Genomic DNA, 24,306 nt, shown 5'->3' on the forward strand with positions numbered 1-24,306 from the left:
TGCAGACCTCAGAGGTCTCAGACTCAGAGGCGCAGACCTGATCTCACATTGAGCAGCCACCCTCCCTGGAAACTCCGTCTCCTCATTTGCAGAAAGGTGTTCAAAGTACTCCTTCTAGAGCCCTTGCTTGTGACAGTGAAGGGAGGTGATGCCTTGGGAGGCACGGGGCATGGAGAAAGAGCTGTCTCCCTCTGCTGCCTTCCGCCACTGCCTTGGTTTTGTAATTATGCTGTTGATAAAGGGCTCTCATAGGTCTGTATGTGGGGATGATTAAATGGGGCCACGCCTCTAACGTGCCATCTCAGAGGCTGCCATGCTCCAAGTGCCCCATGAAGGCTATTTCCCTGCCCTTCCCTTCTGTTTTTAGCCCCTTCCCTGCATTTGCTTATGCTTCTATTTTTGAAACAAGTGAGCCTGGAATAACTTTCTCTGGGTCCTGGGTCTGAGGCCATTCCAGCCCTCGCTAGCCCTCCCTGCCGGCTCCCAGTTCCTTCCCCTCTTGATAGGCAGTGCGCCGTGACCTCACGGTTCATTGCCGTGGCAGTAGATGTGATGTCATGGGGTGGTCTTTTTGGCCCCCAGACCGCCCAGATTCCAGGCCTCCCAGGGGGCCAGAGTTGGGAGAGTTGGAGGGTGGAAAGGGGCAGGGTGTAAGGAATTTCTGGACGGAATGTTCCTCCGGAGGCTGAGCCCGCATTCTGCACACCCCCCTCCCCAGTCCCCTTCCCCTCATCCCTGGGCTCAGGCTTGGGAACCTCCCCCATCCTGTTGTTTCCTTCCTCCAAAACAGCAGCACAGATATATTTTTCCCAGCCCACCCTCCTTGCAGGCCACTGACGTGTCCTCCTGTGTGAGCCTCCAGGCAGTCATGGCAGCCACCCCCCAACCTTCCAGCACAAAGGCCCCTCCTGGCCCCTCCTCGACCCTCCTCAGGCCCATGCAGTGGGGGAGGGTAAAGGCATGTGTGGAGAGGGCATGTATGTCTTTTTTTGGAAAAAAAATTGAGGAAAGGATGTGGAGCTTCCCTTATCCACCCTGTGGTTCCCGACCCCTCGAATTCAGGAAGTTTTCTCTGTTGTCTGATCTCAGTCTTTCCTACTGCAGCCTGGTTCCTATTCTTTCTGTGGAAGTGTGGTTAAGAAGTGTCTTCCTACTGAGGACCTGGACAGAAGACCTGCTACAACTAGCCTTCACTTCTCAGAAAGCTTGTTCCCCACAGGAAGGCAGTTATCAGAGGAACTGCCTGGAGATCATTGGCAGGGAGAGGGGAGATAGCATGATGGGGAGGTGAGGAGCAAGGTTCAAACAGCAGCTCTCCTACTGACTGGCTGTGGAAACTTGGGCAAGTCACTGCATCTCCCAGGCGCTCAGTTTCCTAAACTGTACTGTGTGGTAATGCTCACCTCCCAGGGTGGTTTTGAGGACTGGTGATCAGGAAAGCAAAGAGCCCAGCACTATGTTCCGGGCATTGCCAGCCCTGAAAGAATAGTTGTAGTTCTTGCACTAAGTTTATGAAAAGGCATCTCAGGGCCAGGGCTAGGACGAGGGCCAGGCAAGTGAGGCCTCTATGGTGTAAGGTCTGAAGAGTCATCACTCTCAGGATTATGCAAGTGGCACTCGCAGGACCTGACAGTGAGAGGGATGCCTTCTTAAATGTTGTGCCCCAAGGGCTTCGCCCTAGTCCCCACCTTGCTGTGCTCTAACTGCTGGCTTTGGGACTCTAGAGCAGAGGGGCCCGCTAAGAGCAGGGCTTGCTTTTCAGGTAGCAACCTGTTACCTGCTCCTAAACTGGATTCTGAGTTGTCCCTCCTGGAGGTAAGGGGGACTCTGGAAGACCCTTGGTGGGACAGTGAGTCAGCTGCTCTCACTTTGGAAAGCCTGGAGACCTTAAGCTCCAGGCTTTGTCCTGGGACTGGGCAGTGGGTGGGGTCAGACCTAGGGGTCTGTCTGTGTTTGGGCTCCACCTACTTCATCCCTCTGCAGCTGACTTGAGGAGGAAGGAGAAGAAGAGCCCGCAGGGAGGTACCAGCTAACCCTGCCAGCAGGATGGCTGGGGCCAAGGGTGAGGGCAGTGAGATGAGCCTGGAAGTGGGCTTTACAAACCTGGGAACCAGCTCCAGTCATGCCACGAACCTCACCATGAAAGGCTCGACAGATCAGACCTCCCTGGACTTCAATTTCCCCATGTGTGGAACAGGGGGATGGAGGAGATGATGTCTTAAGTCCTTCTCAGAGCCCATGTCCCTAGGAGTGGCATGCAAGGATGGGGTGTGTGTGTGTGTGTGTGTGTGTGTGTGTGTGTGTGTGTGTGTGGTAGCTGTAGAAACATCCTGGCCAGGAATGGAGTGAAGACGAAGGTCAGGGGCTTCAGTTCCAGAGGGTCCCAGGAGTGCCAGCTGGACTCACTAGGCAGTGTCAATGGTAGGGCTTCCCACTGGCTCTGGTCTCCCTGCAGGGCATGGAGCAGTGGCAGCCTCAGGGGATCCTGCCCTCCTGTTACCAGTCCCATGCCTTTTTCCTTCCCAGTAGCCCCAAGGCTGGCAGTGGTTGGGAAACAGAGAAATAGGACTTGAATCCTGGGAGAGTTGGGTTGGAGGGCAAAGGAGGGGTGGGCAGCATGCATACTGGCTGTGTTTGCAAACACTGCAGGACAACTCGGGTGTTTAGATGGTGTGGGGAGTGGGGGTTTGGAAATTTTTAGCTCCTCAGAAAGCATCTCAACCAGTAAGCTGAAGGCATCTGATCTCTGGCAAGCGTCGCCATGTGGCTGCCCTCCAGCTGGCGTGGGGAAGGGGTGGGGGCAAAGGGGATGGTGCTCAGATGATCACTGGCAGGAGGAGAAAGTTTCTCTTGCACTGCTGAGGCCTGTGGTTTCTAATATTGACTTCAGCTCCCTTGTCTGCACCATGCCAGACCCAGGAGGGGTGGGGCAGGAGGGTCACAGTGAGGCAGGGTGGGCTGGAGAGGGCCTGGGCCTCAGGGATATGAAGTGCTGCCCCAAGGGTAGAGATGATAAATAATAGTGATAGCTGACAAGTATTGAGAGCTTCCTAGTGTCTTGTACACTTCTAAGTGCTTTATGTGCTTTATTGCATTTGATCCCCAAAACATAACCCTGTGCGGGCCTGTTGAGGAGCAAGAAGGACAAGGTGACCCGCTTAAGGTTGCATAGTTAGGTAGCAGCCGAGAGAATTAGCATGTGGACCCCAGCAGTCTGCTGCCAAGGTCTTTTAGGGAGCAGTAGGTCCAAATCCTGCCACCTGCTCCCAAGCTGATTTTGAGTTGGAGTTGTCCTGCCTGGTGGCAAGGGAACTGTTAGCTCGGGCTGGTTGTTCTCGGAGAAGCATCTGGGACCTGTGTTGCCTGGAAACCTGATAGACATGCACGTCCTTGGGTCCCACCTTAGGTCTAACTGTGTATATGTGGGGTGGCCCAGGCACCTGTGTATCAACAGCCCTCTAGGTGGTGCTATGCTCGTTCAAGTTTGAGACCCCTGGGATCATGCTCTGTTGAGGGTCGAGGCCTATTAGGAGGCTTTAACCAGAGAAGGAAGAGGCTTATCTAGGCCCTGAAAGGGCCTGGGGCAGGTGTATCATCTTTAGCTTGTCCAGCCCATTCCATGTCTGTCCATTCTAGCAGGCTGGGTAGCGGACAGGTCAGGAGTGAGGGCTTTGGGTTTGTGTCTCAGTGCCGTTGTGGTCTGCCTTCCGGGAGTTCCCTTCCTTCCCACAGGAGACCAGAGCAGCTCTGAGATGAGGCAGCTGGGCTGTTCTGCCCACCCTCAGGTCTCCACATGGGAAGGACAGAGCCCCTGCAAAAGAAGGGAAAGGCTGGGGGTGGAGAGGGCCTGGAGTGGCTGACACTGCTCTAGTGGGGGTGGGGTCCCTGGTAGAGGGGTGGGTGGGGCTGGGTTGTTGGCGGCTGAGGGGAGCACCTGGTCCTAATAAGCAGGCAGCTCCAAGAGCTCCAGCTTACCCTGAGTGGGCTAGGGGATTAGTGGGTTAGGATTAGGGCTGAGCTGAGAAAGGGCAGAACATGGCATCTTTACTCCTCCTCCAGAGCCATCCTCAGACTCCGGGTGGAGAGAAGGGGGTGTACCTAGCAGTGGGGAGGAGAGTGGAGGAGATGTGTGGGAGGGGTTTGCCCCGGTCCCCCAACCCCTGTGCCTGGACCCCATTGTCCCTTTACCATCCCCAGCTGCCTTGGCCCTGAACTGCTTAGGAAGTTTCATCCCCTGGAAAGGAGTTTTGACTTCAGCCGCCTGTCTTCCAGGCAGTAGGGGTAGAAGAGTCTGGGCCATTTCCAGAGAGAGCACTGTTACCTCCGCTCAGCCCAGTCTGTTCCTCCATGCCAATCTGGGCCCACTCCTCCTCCCTGATGCGGGAACCTTTTAGAGGGGCATTCTGTCCATTCCCCTGCCTTTGGACATGAGCAGCTCCTCCCTCAGCTCTTTGGGATGGGGTTGTAGCAGCTGCCTCTTGCGCCGAGACACACGGTCTCAAACCTGGGTCACACTCGTCCTCGCCAAGCTCTGCTTCAGAACCTTTGCAGTTGTGCTCAGGCCTTTCTGCCCAATTTGAGGCCCCATAACCACTTTACTGAGTTGGAAACGGAGCCCTAGATTCTGGTCAGGAGGTGAACCTGGCATAAGAAGCTTCTCTTCTTGCTATGGGGAGAAATCAGACCATCTTTAGTAGGAAGCCCTTCTGTTGCTCTGAGTGAAGAAAGGAGGGTGCCAGGGTAAGGAATGGGATCAGCCAACAGGTGTTTGTTGATGGCCCACTATGCATACATTTGCCCTGGTAGGAGGGAGTTTCCAAATGAATTGGTCCAAATGTTGCTTTGAATCTATTTTGGATGAAGGTGGAATAAGAATCACAAATAAAAGAGTAGTTGGGGAAAAAAGTCATGTGTTCCCATGATGAGATTATTCATACACTGAGGACCAGACAGGGAGGTGGTTGGAGTTCAGAGGTGGGAAAGAGATCCCACTTGCTGCGGTGGCCAGGGAGGGCTAACTGGAGGAAGGGAGCCCTCCTTGTAGGAAAAGAGGGGAAGGCATTCCACGAGTAAAGACCTGGATGTGGGAACAAGCAAGAAGGGTTTAGGGGCCGGGGCTGATGGAGCAGAGCCTCTGTGTTTGGAAATGGAGGTGTGTGAGGCCCAATGGTGGGCGGCCTGAAAGCCCACTGAAGTAATGAGACTGGCTGGCTGCACTATTTCAGGCTGTTGGGATATCACTTAAAGCCCCAACATGGGGTTCAAATCCTGCCGTCTCTCTTAGAGTTGATGATGTTGGCTCAGTCATTTAAGTTTCTTATCTGTAGAGTGGGGCTAAAAGGTAGCAATGGTACTCACCTCCTGGATTCTTGGGAATAAATGAGATGCTGTAGGTCATTGACCCCTCCAATTTGAGGGTCAGCAACTGTATGAACCAGAGGACTGACGCCGGGCACCGAGCGTGGGTCTTTGGTGAAGGTTTGTAGAACTGGATGGTTCTAGCACTATTAGGATGGTTTTCCGCATGCCACACTCTTCCCCCTGTGCTTGGGGCCAACCAGATTATGCCTGAGTCTTGGGTTGGCCTCATCATCCCTGTCTGAGGGGGCATTCTGCCCATCAGGGCCACCGGCCATGGGGAGAGAGCCCATCCCTGGGATGTCTGCCCTGAGGGCTCATGCTGTTTCTCCTTCTGTCTACAGCCCATCACCACTGAGAACACACCAAAGAATGTAGTGGATACGGTGAGTGATGGCAGATGGTGGTGGGGGGAGCCGGAACAGCCTGAGCAGGAGTGAGAAGGCCAGAAGTGGAGAGTGGATTTGGGGGAGAGCGGACAGATGTGGTTGGGGAAATGCTTCCAGAATAGATTTGGGGAACTTGCGGGGAAGTAGTGGGGTGGCTGCTGACGCTGGGAGAAGGGCGTCTGACTATCCCCGCGTGTTCGGAAATGGGCTGCTAGGCAACTGGGCAGGCAGAGAGGGAGAGGCGGGGTGGGAGCTGAGAGGGAGCAGCCGGTAGTTAAATGTGGGCTTCCTTATGAAATATGCAGAATGTGAGAAAGCCAGGCAGATCTTTCCAAACAGGTCTTTCTGACCTAGCTGAGAGACGGACAGTTTCCTCCAGGCTATGTGCAAGATTGAAGGGAGGAAAGTAGGTGGGTTCCGCAGTGGGGAAACTGAGGTTAACTGCCGAGAGAGATCTCCTGGTGATGATCAGCAGGAAATCATGGGCTTGGAGATGAAGGACTTCAGTTCAAACCTTGACTCCGCCAAGGTTCTAATTATGTGACTGTGGCCAAAGCATGAGCCTGTCTGTGCCTCAGTTTTCTTATCTGCAAAATGAGAATAACAGTATCTCCCACAGAAGTGGTGGTGAGTTGTAAACAAGAGGGTTTGGTTAGCTCTGAGGAGGCCTTGATATGAGCAAAGAAATGTGAAACAAACACCAAAGTTATTTCCAGGCCCCTCTGCCAACCTCCTCATCTGCCACTCCTGACGAACCCAGCAGGTGGAAGACCTGGGTGCGTTTTGATTATTTTTCTCGCCTCCCCTCTCTGACTGCCTTTTCTCTGTCTGCAGGGAGAAGGAGCCTCCCGGGGTGGAAACACACGGAAAAGCCTCGAGGACAACGTGAGTGTGGAGGGGGAGAAGAAGGATGGGGCTGGGCCCTGGTGGCCAGGGGGAATGGGGTGAAAGGTGGATAATGCCTTGTTTTGTGGGCTTCCCTTACCTCTCTGTAGAAGGAGAGGCTGGGATTGTGGGCAGGCCCGTTTCCTTACAGGCTGGGCCTTCGTCTTGGCTGCCACCTCCATCTAAGCGGGATCCAGAGCTCATCTGTCCGCGACTGCGCCAGGCCTCAGTGCTCAGGCCGGGCGGGAGGAGAGAGGGCATGCTACGGCAGGCTGGTGTGTGATGAGTGGCCATGGGGAGCAAGGGGAAATGCGCAAAACCACAGCAAGGGAAACTGAGGGCTGAGGCAGAGAAGGAGCCCTGACTCTTGGGGCCGTCTTAGTCCTTGGGGAAGTGGTAGGGCCTGCTTCCCTGGAGACAAGAGTCTTAGAAAATAGCAAGCACCACTGTGTGGCTTAGATGCTGTTGCTTCAGGAGGAGGCTGGTAGATGGGTCCACGGGTCCCCCTGGGCTCCTCCTGCCTCCCATTTTGGGGAGAGGGGAAGGGGCGGATGCCTGAAATGGAAGGATCCCACAGAAGGGCTCAGGGGCTCTTCCAGGACGTGCTTTGAGCCTCGTTTGGGGTTGGGCTTGTCTCCACACCCCAGGGGCAGACTCCCAGCACAGTGGGGCTTTCTCCTTTCTTCCCTGCCCCTCTCTGACAGTGCCTCCTGTGCTGGCCCCTCCATCTTCACCCGCCCTGGGCTGCAGAGGAACAGGGAGTGGTTTTGGTGGTTGGCACAGGGGTAGATGTTGATGGCACGAGGCCCTATCATCTGACAGCTGCCTGACCCACGGTGGGGAGGGCCCTGGAGGGAGTGCTGCGGGAGCAGGAGGGGCAGCTCCTATAGGCAGCCTGACTCCTGTGGTGAGCCCACTGCCACCGCCACATTGCCCTGGGGCCGTCCTGCATGTCCAGCCCTACAAAGCGGCAGCATCCCAAGGGCCACATGGGACCTCTCCAGGTGGAGCAGGGAGCATGCCTTTTAAATTAGTGGGGAAGGCTCCGCTCAAGGTATGCGTGAATTCCTCTGGGCATGGGGTACTCGTACTGGGGAGGGGCCCTTGTCCCTGCTTGTGATGTTTCTGGGGCTGGGGTGCAGGGGGAACCTAATCTTTTGTGTGTACCTACTACCAAGGATATACAAGCTTCATGTACTCAAAATATATCATACGTGCTCAATAACTGTGAGCCATTCTTATTACTGTTATTTTGACTAAGGGCTGGGAGCTGTGTTGGCTATTTTGAGATCCTCCTGATACCCCTGTATGGCAGAGCCTATGAGTCCACTTTATAGATGAGGAAACAGAGGCTTGGCATTGCTGAATGATTCGGTGAATGCCACTCCATCCCTTCCTGGGACTGCTGCTGGGGTCTGGTGTTATCCTGAACTCCTAACCTTTGGCAAGGGGACAGGGTGATGGTGTGTGAACCAAGCCTTCTAGCCAATGGTCTGGGCACACTCAGGAGCCAAATCCTAGAGCTGCTGTCCCCACATTCCCAGCCTGGGCCAGATGGATCCCGTCAACTAGCGTTACAGCAAGAGAGAGTGAAGTTGGACATCACGAAGAACTTTTGATTGCAAGAGTGTGCACGACCTTGGTCCTAGGGAAGAAAGAGGTGGCCGTTTATTTGTGACTGAGGCTCTTTGACTTTTTTAAGAAGAAAGTATTGGTGATCTGGGATGGATATGTCTGTGCCTGTGTGTCAAGATGGGTAAGTGTGCTGTCTTGTCTGGATATGGGAGGAGGGACAAGATGAGCTTTGGAAGGGTAAGCAAGTGAGCAGTTAGCAGAACGGCCTGTGTACTGCAAAGGAGGAGAGAAAACCTAAATTTTAAGGCTCCTGTCACCTGTCTCAGGTTGGGTTGGCCCCAGGGTCATTGAGTCATTCCCCTGCCCAGCCACGGGACTCTCCAGCAGTCCACCCCGGGGGAGGAGGACCTGGGCCTGCTGCTGTGATAATGTGGCTGTTTGTCAAGCTGCGTTGCTGTCTCTGGCTCATGGCCCAGGACTCACAGGCAGGAATGGCTGTTTTCCTCCTGCCGAGTTGGTGTGTAGTGGAGTTTGTGGACAGTGTGCTGTGTCGCACTTTGTTTTGGAAAAATCCAGGCTAGTGGGCAGGAAGGAGAGGGGAAGGGGTGTGGCTGAAGGGGGTGCTGTGTGGGGGTTGGCCACAGCCCCCAGAGGAGATGTAGGAACGGGGCCGGGCCCCTGACGTAGGTCAGTCACCAATCTCTGGCTGCCTGACAAGGCCCCTGGTGTTCGCTTACAGACCCTCCTCCCAACTGTGCCCCTCTGGGGACCTGGGCTCAGGAAATGGCTTTTCTTTTGGTCCTGAGCTGTTGTGTTTGGTCTGTGGACCTCAAAGGAAGGCAGGGCTCTTCCCACAGAGGCATTGCTTCAAACCAACCCCACCCAAGGCTGGGGGTTCCTGCTCCTTGCCTTATGACGGGGAAGAAGGCGGCAGAAAACAGAACCTGGGGTCATAGACCTTGAGCGACCCAGTAGTGTCTGAGTGGTGATCAGCTCTTGCCTGCAGTGAGGACCAAGGCAAAAAGAGTTGGCTGAATCTGCAGCAGGAAGGATGGGGGTTAGATACCAGGAGGAACTTCCTGACAGTGAGAAAAGTAAGACACTATGTCCGGGAGGCTGTGGAGTCTCCTTTCATGGTGCCCTTTCAGCAAAGGAAGGACAGTGTTTTGGAGGTGAGGATAGGGGAGAGTTCTGTTTGGTGTTTAGAGAGTTGGATGAAAAGTTCTATAATCGATCTATGTCTTGAGAGGAGGTAGGAAGAAGTTCAAAGCCTTGTGGGTAAAGTGCTTTGTGATCCCCAGAGAGGAAAAGATAGGATTACAGGCAGGCAGAGAACTTATTTTTCTTTTTAAAACAGTTTGTAAAGTCCTGTAGTCGTTTGCCCTAGGGGCTCTATGCAGAGTAGGCAGAAGATTATGTGAGCGCTGTACGGGGCCCATTTTACAGATGGGTAAATGAGATGGAACCTCTCCTCCTCCCGCTGGGTCTGTTGATGAGTATCATGGTCCGTAAAATACAAGCTCTCTGAGGTCAGGGACTTCACTTCCTTTGTCCCCTGGTGTCTGGAGCATGGCTGGGCACACAGCTGGTGGCACTCGGTGGATGTTTGCTGAATGGGAGAGTGAGCATGAAGATTGGAGGCTCAGGGATGACCGGATGCCTTGACTTATTCCCACCGTGCTTGTAAAGAGCTACACGATGAGGCATGCTTCCAAAGGCGCCATCGCTACCCTCGTGTGAGGTCACCTGTGTTTCTGGAGCACTAGGGTGTGTTTGCTGACATGCCGCACCCCCCCGCCCCAGCCCATTTGTTGTTCTCTGAGTTCTGTCTGTGTGCACCGACACTCAGACGTGTCACCGTGCATGTCTGCTCTCTCTCTGCCAGCAAGGGTCACGTGCCCCCAAACTTTGCAGAAAACAGGAAGCCCCGTCAGTGAGAGGGCAGCCCAGTGATTCATCAGGGGATGACAGTCCCAGCTGTTCGTCCCCCATCCTCCGCGGTGGGGTCACTGTCCAGGGTGGCTTCCTCCCCCTGCTCCCCTCTCCCCCCCGCCCGGTGGAGCAGAGCGGGCTTGGACTTTGCCTTATCACCTCTGGAGGCGGCCTGGCCAGACTCTGTTTGGGCCAAGTTTTTATTTATCTTCGCTGGCTTTTTTTGGGGTGGGGAGGCTGAGGAATGTGGAGTGTTGTAACGTTTGGAAGAGGGCGGTGGGGAAACGGGAGCCAGGTCTGCTGCCCTGCTCGTCCTGCTTACCCCTGCACCTTTACAGGCTCCCAGCTCCCCTTGGTTCCCCAGTTCCCCCTGCCAAGCCCATCTCAATATGGCCCATTGTCTTTCTCCAGCTCCCTGGGTCTGGTCCCATGCTCCCGGCCACACCTCACGTCTTGGCTACCGTTGTGGCTTCCAGTTGTTCAAAGCAGCTGTGGTGGCTTCCTCCAAAAGTGGCTACGGATCAGCAACAGATGAAACCCAAGGGGCTATTTATAGCAGGGTGGCCCTGGGGCCTGGAGCAGGGCCTAGGGCCTGGGGAGATTCAGGGACTCCTCATTAGGGACTAGTGGAATGGAGATAGATGAAGTGTTGGGTTTCTGTGTTCCACTGAGCGGGTAGTTTTGGAACAGCCTGGTTTGGGTCTTGAAAACCAAACACAATCACTCCTTGACTCCCAGCTCCACCCTTCTCTAATCCCCCCACCCCCAAGCTTGACTCATGCAAACTGGAGTCCTCAGGGCCAGAAGAGCTGTGAGACTTAGAAACTTCCCCCCGATAGCCGCACTTGGCTCTTCCTTCCTTCACTGCTGCAGGGCTGCTCATTGGTCCGAGGCAGCTGGGACAGAGCAGACTCTGGGCAGAGCCTTCTTCCCGAAGGCTGGATGGAGGGTCCCCCTCTTAGCAGAGCTGCTCTAACTTGGGACTCAGCTGGGAGCTGGGCCTCGGAGCCCACCTATCCTGCCTCGTAGGCACTGCAGAGCCAGGAGAGGGGTGCAGGGTCTCCTCTTCTTGGAGACCCCATGGTCAAGCCCCGGGTTGGAGTGTGAATCCTGCCTGGCCATCAACTTCCTAGGGACTTGAGGGTAAGTTATTCTGTGCCTCAGTTTCTTCCTTTCTTGGCAGATTGTGGTCCTGTCTCCCCGAAGAAGAGGCTGCAAGTTGGTGGGAGGAAAAGGCCATTTTCCGAGAGGCACATGGGTGTTTGGACGGTGTCAATGGGCTCAGGAGGTCTGAGAATCTAGAATCGGGGCATCCCGATTCTGCATCCTATGAGGTGGCTGGAAGGATGGGTAGAGGCGATGCAGGTTTTTGATTTTCTATAGAGGTGAATGTTTGGTTGTAACTACCCTTTTCATTTTTCTTGATACAAAAGTAACGACAGAAACAACAGCTGTCATCTGGCGAATGCCAGGCATGATGCGAAGTGCCTTATATGCATAACTCCTTTGGATTCTCACCGCCAGCCTGAAGGTTGTCCCATTTTACATGTGACATTACAAGAGGCTCAGAGGGGTTACATTACAACTGACAGGGCTGTCCAGCAGGATCCTGGAATCCAAACTCCATGGTCTGTGGGCCTCTGACCCTGTGCTTTCACACCCGCCATACCATCCTGCTGCCCTGGGATGGATTGGGCCCATTTGCTTAAGTTCGTACCACTCGACAGCTGTGAAAAGGGGAGTGGGTGAGATGGCTACTGTCTGCCACAGACAGTGGGGAGTGGGCCCTCAGGAGCATGGCTCACTGCCTTAGGCCTCGTCTTGGTTCCTGCATGCTCCACCTGGCTGTTCTGGTCTCTAAACTCAAGTGAATGACTTGACGTCACTACTTTCAAGCAGAGAAGTGTGGGGTGACGGTGGCAGGACAGAGGGGCGCCATTACTCTCATCGCTCCTGTTTCTTTCGTGGTGGCAGTCGTATTCTCCTCTTGGGGTTTCTCTTGTGTGGGTGAGTGAATCAAAGTGAAATGTGTTTCCACTGAGTCCGTAACTGTTGAGTGTGCCCTCAGTTTGGATGGCACCAGCCCGGTGGGGTGCAGTCCTCAGCATTCGGGATTTCTTCCTTTCGTCCCTCTGGGGCTTGCACACAGGCAGGCACGCTCACGTGGAATCAGTGTTGATGGCTTTGGCTTCGGGCGGGCTGTGTTTTTGCAGGGGTTAGGGTGGCAGGGTCGGAATGTTGGCAGGGAAAGGAGAAGAGGATCGTGTTTGCTCCTGTGGACAGCTCTCTGGTGTGCTCCTCCCGTCATCCTGCCCACCCCTGCATAATGCCGCTTCTCTTCTCTCCTTCTCAGGGCTCCGCCAGGGTCACCCCGAGTGTCCAGCCCCACCTCCAGCCCATCAGGTATGCCTGGCCCATGGGGGCAGGGGGCGGGAGTGCAAGCAGGGGGGTCACTGTGGGTGTTCCTGTTAAGTCTTGACTCTGGGTGCCCCAGACTGCAGCCATAAAGCCACGGGTGGGGAGTGTGGGCAAATGGGAAAGGCACAGGAGGGGATGGGTGCAGATGCCCTTGGCAACAGTTGTGTTTTGAGCTCTTAGCCAGCCCTTGAGCTGAGTCTTTATTTACCTGCATGAGCTCATCTAGTCCTTGCAACAACCCCACAAGGTACATATTTTATTCCCTTTGGTAGAGCTGCGTTTCAGAGAGATGAGGTGACTTGTAAAGGTCACACAGCTACCAAGAAGCAGCACTTGGATTTGCATTTCGGGCTGGTGGGCATCGAGGCCTGTGCTGAATCTCTTCCTCTCTGCAAACAGGGGGTTCTGACTGGGCAGAGTAGTTTATAAAAGGAAAGTTCCCTATCTGGCTAGGCTGGCAGGGGCCGGGGGAAGGGGATGCACGAGGGACTTTGTGTCTTGGTGATCCAGAGAGTTTGTTTTGCTCCCCTCCGCCTCTGCCTCACCTTCACCCACCGAGGCTCCTGAGATGATCGGGGATGCCAGCCTTGGGGTAGAGTGGAAGCCCCTGGCAGTTTCTGGCCCCTCTGCTGGCTGTCCACGGACTGGAGGTGGCTTCTTAGAGGGTCCCCTCCTTCCCTCAGACCTGGACAGATGGATTCAGAGTGTGATGCTGAGGCTGTCCGGTTGGTGGCACTGTTCTGCCTTTGCGTCCTTCCCGGGATCCAGCCTGTAGACAGGGGCAGGTCAGCATCCCTATGGGCCACGTCTGACTCACGGCCCTCAGCAGTACCTCTTGCTCCCCCTCCTGTGTTGAGGGAGAGGCTGAAATCACAGGAGCTTGGGCTTGCGAGTTTTTCTGACATTCTAGTTTCTTCCTTGGAGCCAGGACAGAGAGGGGTTTTGGAGAGTGGGGAGGAGGGGATGCTGCAAGTTAGCTGAGGCTCCCCGCCCTCACACCCACTTGCTTGCAGGTATGTGTGCATGTGGCTTCTTGTCCCAAACTGGTCACCACCTACAAGAACTGTCCTTGGGTAGGCAGTTGGCTTGAGATAGAAACTTCACCACCCCCACAGCTGCAATGAGAAGCTTTCCATAGGGACAAGAAGTGGCCGGGACTCAGAGTCAAACTCAAACCGGGCTCCTTACCCCCGGGTGCTGGTCCCCAATCCCACTTGGGGCCCTGTCATCCCACCAGAGAGGACCTGCCATGCCTCATCGTTGGCTGCCCCACCTCCACGCCCCACCTGGGCTGGGATTGAACCCTGGTGGAGGTCTGGATTCTTCACGGCTTCTCAGCATCCGGGGCCTTGTTCTGTCTAGTGCCAGAAAGCCCTCGTAACTTTTAAATATCCCGGCGGTATTCCTTTCACTGGCCTTTACTCTCCACTTTATCCCGCTGTGGTGAAAGGTTAGCAGAACGAAATGTGAGTGCTGCCTGCATTTGATAGAAGGGGACGCGAGACACTAGGAGGTTGATGATGGGGTAAAAAGCTGGAGGATGGGGGAGGTGCTTCTAGAAGCAAGAGGTGGGCTTCCCCAGCGGGCATCCTGGACCCTTCCTCTGGAAGAAAAGTTGTGAGAGATGTAAAGATGTGAGCCCCTCCCTTCCTCACCCGGTGCCCAGTGGAGAGGATGGCCAGCCCAGGGACCTCCCCACCTCTCCGGGAAATGCATGGTGCTGGCAGCTACCCACCACTGCAGCAGCAAGGGCTCCATGCCCTCTTGTTTCCTGGGCCCTTAGAAATCAGGGAGGCTGCTGCCAAGAAGCAGCTCTGGCAGGCGGTGGGAGCTGCCAGAGGTGGGGAGAAGGCCAAGGAACAAAGGGCAGGAGTCAGCCTGCCTCCGGGAGGGCTGGAATGTGTGCTGTGGTCTGGCTTACCTGGAACCCAGGTGAACATGTCACCTGAGCTGCCCTCTCCCCTGAGAGGTCTCCCGCTCACTCCACAGCTCGAGAGAGCGAGGGGCGGGCAGTGGAAGGCTCCGTTCCAGGGCTGGAGAGCGTTCAGCGCAGGCTCTCTTTCCTGTTCCAGAGCAGTCTGGGGCCTTTCGGGAGATTTCTGCCTGGCTAGGCAGTCACAGTGTCGGGAGCCAGAGCTCCGGGTTCCTGGGCCAGTCTGGCTCTGGCTCTGAGCTCTGGAGTCACAGGTTGAAGGCAGTGGACTGATGGGAACCAAGAATTGGTGTTATCAGTTTGGTTCTGAAATGGCCTGAGGTCCTTGCCAGCCCTACCCAGCTTGTTCTCACCGGCACTCCCAAGCTGGCCACACTGGCCTTGCCAGAGGAAGCCTCTGGCCTTGGCCTTGGGTTGAAGAGCAGCCAAGCACCCTGGACTGCAATTGGGGGTCACACAGGATGTGTATGGGGTGCAGCTGTCTGGGGCCTTCCCTGTGGGCTGGATTCTGATCTGGACCCTCTGCTGCCTGCTGTCTCCCTAGAAACATGAGTGTGAGCCGGACCATGGAGGACAGCTGTGAGCTGGACCTGGTGTACGTCACAGAGAGGATCATCGCTGTCTCCTTCCCCAGCACAGCCAATGAGGAGAACTTCCGGAGCAACCTCCGTGAGGTGGCCCAGATGCTCAAGTCCAAACATGGAGGCAACTACCTGGTGAGGATGGGGCCTTGTGCCCATCGTCCTGTGCCCTCTATGCTTCCATCTGCTAGCCACCTCTTCATGGCTGGTATCCCTGCCACCAGCCCCTGTGCCAGCCCACCCTCTTCTTTTTGTTTATCTGCCCTTCTCCTCGGGCAGCTCTCTTGCCTGAGTCTTCCATCACTCTCCAGCCCAGCTCTGCTCTAAGCAGTGTGCTGCAGCTGGAATGTGGCATCTGGAACTCTGTGTGTGCATGTGTGTGCTGGCCAGGAGAAGAGAGTAACAATAAGAGTTCAGGTTATCGAGCGCTTGCTACTAGCCAGGCCCTGTTCCAACTGCTTTCCACGCACTTAACCTTTGCAGCAGCCCTAGCAAGCAGGCACTTGCTGGAGCACAGAGAGGTGGGGTTATTTGCCTAAGGTTGCAGGGTCAGGAAGTGGCAGAGCTGGCACAGGGTCGGTGCCTCTGAGAAGTCTGAGGGCAGAGTCTTGGCAACATGTGTCTTAAGGGACCCTGGGTTGCTGGCACCTGGCTTGGCCTGGCCCAGAGGAGTCACCTTAGCACATGGGAGAGAGGTACTGGCAGTGGTCTCCACTAACACAGAAAGGCCGATCCGTCCTTGGCCCCAGAGGAGGGCTCGGGTCCATTTTACAGGGAGGTGCCTGTGGACTGGACCCACAGATCTGATCTATACAACCTCAGGTGGCTGCCCCCAGGGTGTTTGAGGTGGGATGTAGGAGGCCACATTAGTTTCCCAGGGCTGCTGTAACAAATGAGGCGGTCCTTTCTATCCACGAGTTTCACCTCTGTGGATTCAATCCACCATGAGTTGAAAATACTCAGAAAAAACCCAACAGTAAATAACAATAAAAAACAATACAAATAAAAACAATACAGCAGAACAACTATTTGCAGAGCGTTTATATTGTATTAGGTATTACAAGTAACCTAGAGATGATTTAAAGGCTACGGAAGTATATGCATAAGTTATATGCAAATAGTACATTTTTTATATGCAAGTTGTATGCAAATAGTACATATTTTATGTAAGAGACCTGAGCATCCATGGATTTTGATATCTACTGTCCACGGCGGGGTGGAGGGGTCCTAGATCCAAATCCCCCATAGACACCAAGTGATGACTCTACCTCAAATTTGGTGGCTCAAAATAACAGAAAGTTATTCTCTGACAGTTCTGAAGGCTGGAAATCTGAAATCAAGGTGTTGAGGGGGCCATACTCCCTCTGAATCCTATGGGCAGAATCCCTTCTTGCCTTTTCCTAGCTTTTGGTGGGATTCCTTGGTTTGTAGCGCATCACCCCAACCTCTGCCTCCATCTCCATGTGGCCTTCTTCAGTGTGTCTGTGTGCCTTCTCTTCCTATAAGGACATCAATTATTGGACTTAGGGTCCACCCTAGATCCAGGTTGATCTCATATTGAGATCCTTAACTACTTACATTGGCAAAGGCACTGTTTCCAAACAAGGTTGCATTCTGAAGTTCTGGGCGGACATGACATTTTGAGGATACTATTCAACCACTGTAGAGACCCATCTGTTAGCTGCATTGGGGCATTGTTAAGAGCCTGGCTTTAAACATCAGAAAGCTCTGGGTTCAAATTCTGGCTCTCCTTTTACTAACTACAAGATCTTGGCTGTTTAGCTTCACTAAGCCCTAGCTTCTGCATCTGTAAAGTGGGTCTAAGATCTACCTCTTACGGTTGGTGAGAGAATTAAGCCAGCTGTTACATGTAAAGTCCTTAACACAGGCTGGCAGGTGGCAGACATTCATTGAGTGATGGCTATTGTAACATAATAAAGTGTATTCCTTTACAGAATGCAAGAGTGGATGAAAATCCACCTATTTCCGATTTTAGGAGTCCAGGGTTCTAGGGGACTTGGTGCCCTGCCACCCCTCTCTCTATCCTGCCTATTCCAGACTGGGCTGTCCCCTTTTCTCCCCAGGAGACGACACAGTGGCCTTTGAGTTTCCCGGGCAGTGGGGTGGAGGTGGGAAGTTCTGCATGCCCCCCTCGGAGGTAGAGGCAGGAATTCCGGAGACTGGGGAATTCCGTGGGATTCCAGTGGTCAGGAATGGGACCCCAGTGGTCACGCATTGAAAAGCATGTGCTGGGAGAGGTATGTCAAGGGTCTGATTGGGACCACCCAGGATGGTTTGCCCCTCTGATGGAGGATGTCTGGTGACAGAGAAGTTGCAGCCTCATGGGATGAGGTTCTAAGGTCTATGTATGAAGTGGAAACCAGAGATTGCCAACTACTTATCATCTCACACCACTGGATTCCCGTTCAGTGTGACGAGAGGCAAGCGGGACTGGAGACAAGTTCCATCCCTGTCTCGTCTTCCATTCAGGATATCCGCTCATGGAGTGGGGTGGCTCAGTGTCCTCATCTCTCTCTCTCTCTCCCTCTTCATCCTGAGGACCTACAGTTTAGTTCCTCTTGGTGATGGTGTGTCTGCTGGGACTCACCTGCATGTTCATGTATGGATAGAATTCCTATCAGGGGAGAGAGAGTGAGAGCAGGTACAGGAGGTCCAGGGAGCTCATGGCTGTTTCATGGCCAGGCCCCTGGCTGTGGAAGGACATCGATGCCCTGCTGGGTGCTGTCGTGGGCTCTTCAGAGGAAGTTGGTGATGATGCCACCATCCTTTCTGGGACCAGCAGCCCATGGTTCTCTCTCCCCTTACTGCACTCCTGACTCTCACCTCCTCATGCTCTCCTCCTTTTTCTCCTTCTAGCTGTTCAACCTCTCTGAGCGGAGACCTGACATCACGAAGCTCCATGCCAAGGTGAGCCAGTGGCTGTTTTGGGGTGGGGGAGGAGAAGAACAGATGGACTCCCTGTCCGCGGTTCCCACATAATAATCTTGGGGAAAATGCTGTGACAGTTTGAAAAGCCTATTCAAAGTCAGAGTGCCATCTTCTATCTGGAAAATGGAAAATGATCTATTTATCCTTTCCATAATGTAAATTACAGAAAGCAAAGCTTGGGGCAGTGACTTTCCACCCAGGTCTGCCTGCTGGGGAGTACACAGAATCTCTTGGGTGAGGCTGGAATTGTGAGATGTTTAGTTTTTGGATTTAAAGTAGTTGGGAGTTGCTGCTTTTGACCTTCCAGCTGCCATTTTTTGTTTTTTGTTTTTTTGTTTTTTTGAGACGGAGTCTCCCTCTGTCGCCCAGGCTGGAGAGCAGTGGCATGATCTCAGCTTACTGCAACCTCTGCCTCCTGGGTTTAAGCGATTCTCCTGTCTCAGCCTCCCGAGTAGCTGGGACTACAGGTGCCCACCACCACGCCTGGCTAATTTTTGTATTTTTAGTAGAGACGAGGTTTCGCCATGTTGGTCAGGCTGGTCTCAAACTCCTGGCCTCAAGTGATCTGCCCACCTTGGCCTCCCAAAGTACTGGGATTATAGGCGTGAGCCAGCGAGGCTGGCCCTGCTGCTGCTTTTTACTCTGTTTGCTCGGGGGGCTGTGTGCGGGCTTTGTCATGGGCATCTGCTCCTAACTCTGAGAGTTTGGTACATGCTGCTGTGTGACCCTGGGGGGGTGACGGACTTCTCTGGGCCTCAATGCGCCCCTCTGAAAGTGGCCTGGCTGGATTAGGTATGCTCTACGGGTCCTTGCAGAGTTCTCTTTTACTTTAAAGTTGGTGAGTCTAGAAAGGTTTTGAGAGGCCCGAAGCCTGCTCTTCAGGTCTGCCCTTTGTGTCCTTGAGGCTGCTCTTGACTGGCCTGGAAAGTGGATGGTTTGTGTGTCCAGGGCTTAGAAAAGAGTCATGAACATCAGACAGCCCTTTGCTTTTTCCTCTCTCAGCCTGAGCCAGACCTCAGAGCTGTCCATGGGAGAAGAGCTTGAGGGCAGTGCTTGGGGCCCCTCAGCACGTTGGAAGTCAGTTCTATGGTAGGGACCTTGGGGTCATCAGCTCTAAGCCTTTCTTTTTTTTTAAACACACATATGGGGAAATTGAGACTGGAAGAGGACATGAGGCCTAAGGCCCCACAGTGAGTCACTGCCAGGGCCAAGACCTGGATCCAGGGTCCCCAGTACTGGGTCATGCATGGCCTTTACTCTTCACACCCCTGCCTCCTTGCTGACCAGTGGGCAGGGAGACACCAAGTCCTGGCAGGAACCAGCAGCTGCGGGCCGCCGCCCAGGTACTAGCACGTGGCGTGGGCGGCTCCCGCTGGCTTGGTTGACTCTGCAGGGCTTCTGCCCTCTTCTCACTCATGGCTTGGGCCGTAGGTACTGGAATTTGGCTGGCCCGACCTCCACACCCCAGCCCTGGAGAAGATCTGCAGCATCTGTAAGGCCATGGACACATGGCTCAACGCAGACCCCCACAATGTCGTTGTTCTACACAACAAGGTCAGAGCTGTGGCATGGGTGTGTGTGTGTGAGTGCCTGAATGTGTCCTTGGATGATCGTGTGTACCTGCCTATATCCTTGGATTTTGTGAGCATATAAGTCTGTGTGTATTTTTCTTTCTAGGGGATAATAGATTCTGTCTTGGGGGGCACCTCTAAGAAGTGCAGGTGACATCAGCTTATGTCCACGGCAGTGAATGATCAGATGTGTTTTTTCTGAGACTTAGTCCCCACCTGCTTCCCTCCCCTGAGGCCTCCTTCCTCCTTATGTTCTCCCTTAAATCCACACCCCTCTCTCCAGCCCTAATTCCTTTCCACCAAGGCTTCTAGATAAGCTCTGGGGCAGCAGGGCTGGCCTTAGAAATAAATGCTTTTGTGTTTGGGGGTTCTTTCAGGGAAACCGAGGCAGGATAGGAGTTGTCATCGCGGCTTACATGCACTACAGCAACATTTCTGCCAGGTAAGAGGGGCCTGGAGCCGCCCATCCTCTGGAACATTGACAGTGTGACCCCTTCTTCTCATCCACCCACAGCCTCTCTGTTCCCTGGAGTGACGGGATAAGCACAGAGGGAATGCAAAGCGATGAGGACGGGTTCAGGGGCCCCCAGCTCTGAGGCAGGAGCCTGTGGACAGAGGGTGGGAGGGAAGAGAGTCCAGTTCTCTTTTGGGGGCTCTGGTGGGGCAGGCTTGGGAGGCAGGCCTTGCCCTGAGCACCCCATACGGCCAGCTCTTCGGAGCCCCATTTCCTTACCAAACCACCTTCTTTTTCCCTGGGCCAGCAGGAAGGGAGTCAGAAAGAAATGTTGGATCAGATCTGGGTCTGGCAGAACAATATAGAATATAGAATATAGAAGTTGTCTCATGCATTCCTCTGCCTCTGGACAACAGGGGGCCCTCTTCCTACCTAGGTGTTTGGAACAAGAATAAAGAACATCCAGTCAGTGACTCCCTTTCCTATCCCACTCTTCAGGGAGGCAGAGGGATTCACCCATTCATTTTGTTATCCATTCAACAAGGAATATGGCTAGGTGCAGTGGCTCACACCTGTAATGCCAGCACTTGGGGAGGTCAAGGCAGGTGGATTACTTGAGGTCAGAAGTTCGAGACCAGCCTGGCCAACATGGTGAAACTCTGTCTCTACTAAAATACAAAAATTAGCTGGGTATGATGGGGCAGGTGCCTGTAATCCCAGCTACTCAGGAGGCTGAGGCAGGAGAATCCCTTGAATCTGGGAGGCGGAGGTTGCAGTGAGCCGAGATGGCACCACTGCACTCCAACCTGGGTGACAGAAGGAGACTCTGTCTAAAAAAGAAAAAAAATAAATAAATATTGGACAGCCAATGTGCCAGGCTCTGTTCTAGGTGCTGAGAATGCAGCAGAGGGCAAAGCCAGGTCACTGCCTTCATGGGCATTAAACACGCAAACAAATACATTAGTAATAGCAGGTGCTAATTATCATTAAAGAGTAAAGGGACTCGAGAAGGGCAGTGGAGAAGCGGGTACATGGTCAGAAGAGGCCTCTTGATGAGGCGACACTGAAGCAGAGACCTGAGTGACCAGGATGGGAAGGGCTGAGCCGTATCAGGCCTGCGGGATGAGCCTTGCACACTGAAAGAAGAGGAAGGACGGGAATGTGAGGGGCTGGGGTGTTTGAAGCTGAGCAAGTGAGGGAAGAGGAAGAGGAGGGTAAGCTAGGAGGTGGCAGAGCCATGGGGCCTCGTGGCCTCACTGAGGACTTTGGAGTTTGCTCTAAGAGTGATGGGAAGTCACTGGAGCTTCGTGATCTTTTCATTTCAAAGTGATTTCTCTGAGCGCTCTGTGAGGACGGGTAGAATCTTCTGTGGAGGGCCTGCCAGGAGGCTGTAGCGTTAGGACTTTGAGCAACCCAAGCCAGTCTCATCTTTGCTTAATGATGAGCAAAGATGAGGCCACACCCCTACTGTACTCCTGTACCCCTATTGTGTGTCAAGCTCTTTATGGATGTTCCCTCGCTTCATCTCCATAGTCACCTTTGAGGAAGGGGCAATTATCACCCTCATTTGATGGGTGAGGAGAGCGAAGTTCAGAGAGATTCACGAACTTGTACCAGGGCATGGGGCTCATAAGTGTAGACCTGAGCTGGGCTCCCAGGCTGCTGAGCTTTAAAGCCTGGGCTGAGTGCTACCCCACACAGTTGGAGAGATGCTGAAGCACTCTTTTCCAGAAAGCTTCTCAGCACAGGATGGCAGGGGGAAGAGGCTTGTCTTCCCTCCAGGACAAGGGCTGGCCAGAGGGCTCTGCAGGTCTGAGGGAGCAGGGGTGGGGAAAACAAGGGGCTCTTGGATGCAGGAGTTGCCTCTTTTGACCACCTGTCTCTCCCTGCAGTGCGGACCAGGCTCTGGACCGGTTTGCAATGAAGCGGTTCTATGAGGATAAGATTGTGCCCATTGGCCAGCCATCCCAAAGAAGGTGGGTCTCTGGGGCTCTCAGCCCCATGCATGTATGTGTGCACTCACTGTATGTGGAGACAAGACTTGTGTACTCACAGGGATGGGATAGCTGTGCCTAGGTGAGGGTGTACCAGGCACATGTTTTCAGATGCCAGCCTGCAGTGGTATGAGCTCAGGCACACAGAAGAGCCCGGGAGCCAGCCTGTGGTGTGTGCCCGCAGGTTGGCACAGCACTTGACTCTGAGGCCTGTGCTAGAGAGCAGTGCAACCTTCGTGGGCAAGCAGGAGTCTGGGGATAAAAAGGCGCTGGCATAGGAAGGCGTGTGCTGTTCTTGGCCCTGGAGGCAGGATTGCTTCAGTGCTTGGATGAGTCTACAGGAGACTGCGTCACTGCCCCCTGCTGTGGGAGGTCAGAGACTCATGATAAGGGTCACCTTCTGTTGGGAGAGTTTAGACAGTTTTACTGAGAGCTTTCAACCGTATGGTCTCATTGGAGTCTCACAATAGCCCAGGCAGGAAACAGGGCAGGGATGGATTTATTCATTCAGCAAACTTTAAATCATCTACTATGGCTCCAAGCACTGAGATATCCAGGCGAATAGGAAAAAGTCCTTTCCCTTGGTGAACTGATACCCAATGAGAGAGATGGACATGAAACAAATAACCGTACAAACAAAACAATGTCAGACAGCAACGAGGCTAGGAAGGAAAGAGGGCACTGCAGACACGAGAACTGAAAGGAGGGGAACGGGGCTCTTTTAAGGGGGATGGTTGGGGAATACCTCTTAGAGGGAGTGAATTTGAGCCTAAAAACTGGAATCATGGTGAGCTGTCATGTGACGACCTAGGCATCCCATTTTGCAGATTAGAAGCTGAGCCGAGGGAGGGGACATGGCCAGGGTCTATAGCGAGTAGTGGCAGAACTGGAAAGTACATGAAAGCCTAGTAATGCCTGGGCCAGGGCAGTGGCCCCCGGTTGTGTGTCCCACTGTCCTGAGGGATCCTGCTCCGTGGGTGACGTGTTGCTCAATGACATCTCGTCCACAGGAAGGCACAGGCAGCATCAGGGGCAGGTGGTCTTTGGGGGAGGCTGCAGCCAGGGTGGTGGGAAACCCAAGCCCAAGCTGGAGACCTGGACAGTGGGACACAGGCCCAGTTCCGTTTGCTGCTGGGAGTTGTGGGCCTGCCACCTGCTGTGTGCTGTGATGTCAGCACCGTTCTGCACACAGGTGACATGGTGCGGAATCTGCCAGGCAAGGGCTTAGGGAGCTCAGCTTCTAGTGGATGATACACATATAAGGAAACAATTCACATAGTCATGAGAGCTGCAAAGAAAAAGCAAACTATGATGGCTAGAGAGTGATGGGGCCGGCAAGAGGGCTGATTCACATGGAAGGGCCTTCCGAGAAGGTGACGTGTAACATGAGATCTGGGTAGGGAGAAGGAAGCCTCCAAGTGAATGTGCCCAGGGTAAAGGATCCAGACAGAGGAATAGCACTGACTAGAAGGGCCTGGAGGCCAAAGCATCCCATTTGCCTTTTTAGTCCCTGTGCACATTGACTGGGCCAACAAGGGCCTAGAGCTGTGAGTCCTGGAGCTCTTTAGCCTCACCATGCTGGGTCTCAACACATGCCCCATCACCCTGCCTTGCTTGGCTGGCTAGAACTTTGCTGTCCCAGCTGGGGGCTATTCCCACCAATGTAATTGGAAGCCCAAGAAGTGAGTGAGTCCTCAGGCAACTCAGCACCTTATAGTGGGCACAAAACAGTTGATAGCCAGCCTCAGAGTCAGCAACCAGAAATGGGATGTCTTTATGTGCAGAAAATTCTGGCTAGGCCCCCAGACACAGCAGCTGTGGATCAATGAGAGTCTTCTCAGGGAAGAAGAACGATTGGTCAAATACTGCCTTCTCAGTCTCTGGCTTGCCATGTGTGTCTGCTGACCATAATCACAGTTTGACCTTTGACCTTGAAGGATAAGGATACTAAGAGAGGAGCATGCTGTTCCAATGGCACAGTGTGACTTGGAGAGAATGGGCAGAGAATCACATCTCTGAGTCTGAGCAGTGAAGGTCTGAAGACCAGGGATCAGTGTCACCTCTCAGGAATAGGATTATTTAGGGATTCCCTGGTGTATTAGTCCATTTTCACGCTGCTGATAAAGACATCCAAAACTGGGCAAATTACAAAAGAAAGAGGTTTAATGAACTCACAGTTCTACGTGGCTGGGGAGGTCTCACAATCATGGCGGAAGGTGAAAGGCAAATCTCACATGGTGGCAGACAAGAGAAGAGAGCGAGCCAAG

The 24,306-nt window shown here is 53.8% G+C and overlaps 2 protein-coding genes across 14 annotated transcripts in view; one reads left to right on the forward strand and one right to left on the reverse strand.

Annotated features, from left to right (window-relative positions):
• The window catches only part of ARPC2 (actin related protein 2/3 complex subunit 2), an 870,481-nt gene that overhangs the window by 353,359 nt on the left and 492,816 nt on the right, over nt 1-24,306 (reverse strand). The gene's annotated exons all lie outside the window — the stretch shown is intronic.
• Nucleotides 1-24,306, forward strand: part of TNS1 (tensin 1) — a 206,767-nt gene that overhangs the window by 92,132 nt on the left and 90,329 nt on the right. For 11 of the 13 annotated variants that reach the window (XM_050751241.1, XM_050751242.1, XM_050751244.1 and 8 more), the window contains 8 exons: nt 5,703-5,744; nt 6,582-6,632; nt 12,493-12,542; nt 15,035-15,206; nt 17,949-17,999; nt 19,452-19,574; nt 19,969-20,033; nt 21,938-22,021. In XM_050751241.1, the coding sequence (XP_050607198.1) occupies nt 5,703-5,744; nt 6,582-6,632; nt 12,493-12,542; nt 15,035-15,206; nt 17,949-17,999; nt 19,452-19,574; nt 19,969-20,033; nt 21,938-22,021 (638 nt within the window). Of the gene's footprint in view, nt 1-5,702; nt 5,745-6,581; nt 6,633-6,709; nt 7,687-8,849; nt 11,283-12,492; nt 12,543-15,034; nt 15,207-17,948; nt 18,000-19,451; nt 19,575-19,968; nt 20,034-21,937; nt 22,022-24,306 lie in introns of those variants that run through there. The other 2 variants (XM_050751251.1, XM_050751253.1) reach the window with 2 other exon arrangements.

Source organism: Macaca thibetana, chromosome 12, assembly GCF_024542745.1.
Source record: "Macaca thibetana thibetana isolate TM-01 chromosome 12, ASM2454274v1, whole genome shotgun sequence".
Lineage (NCBI taxonomy): Eukaryota > Metazoa > Chordata > Mammalia > Primates > Cercopithecidae > Macaca > Macaca thibetana.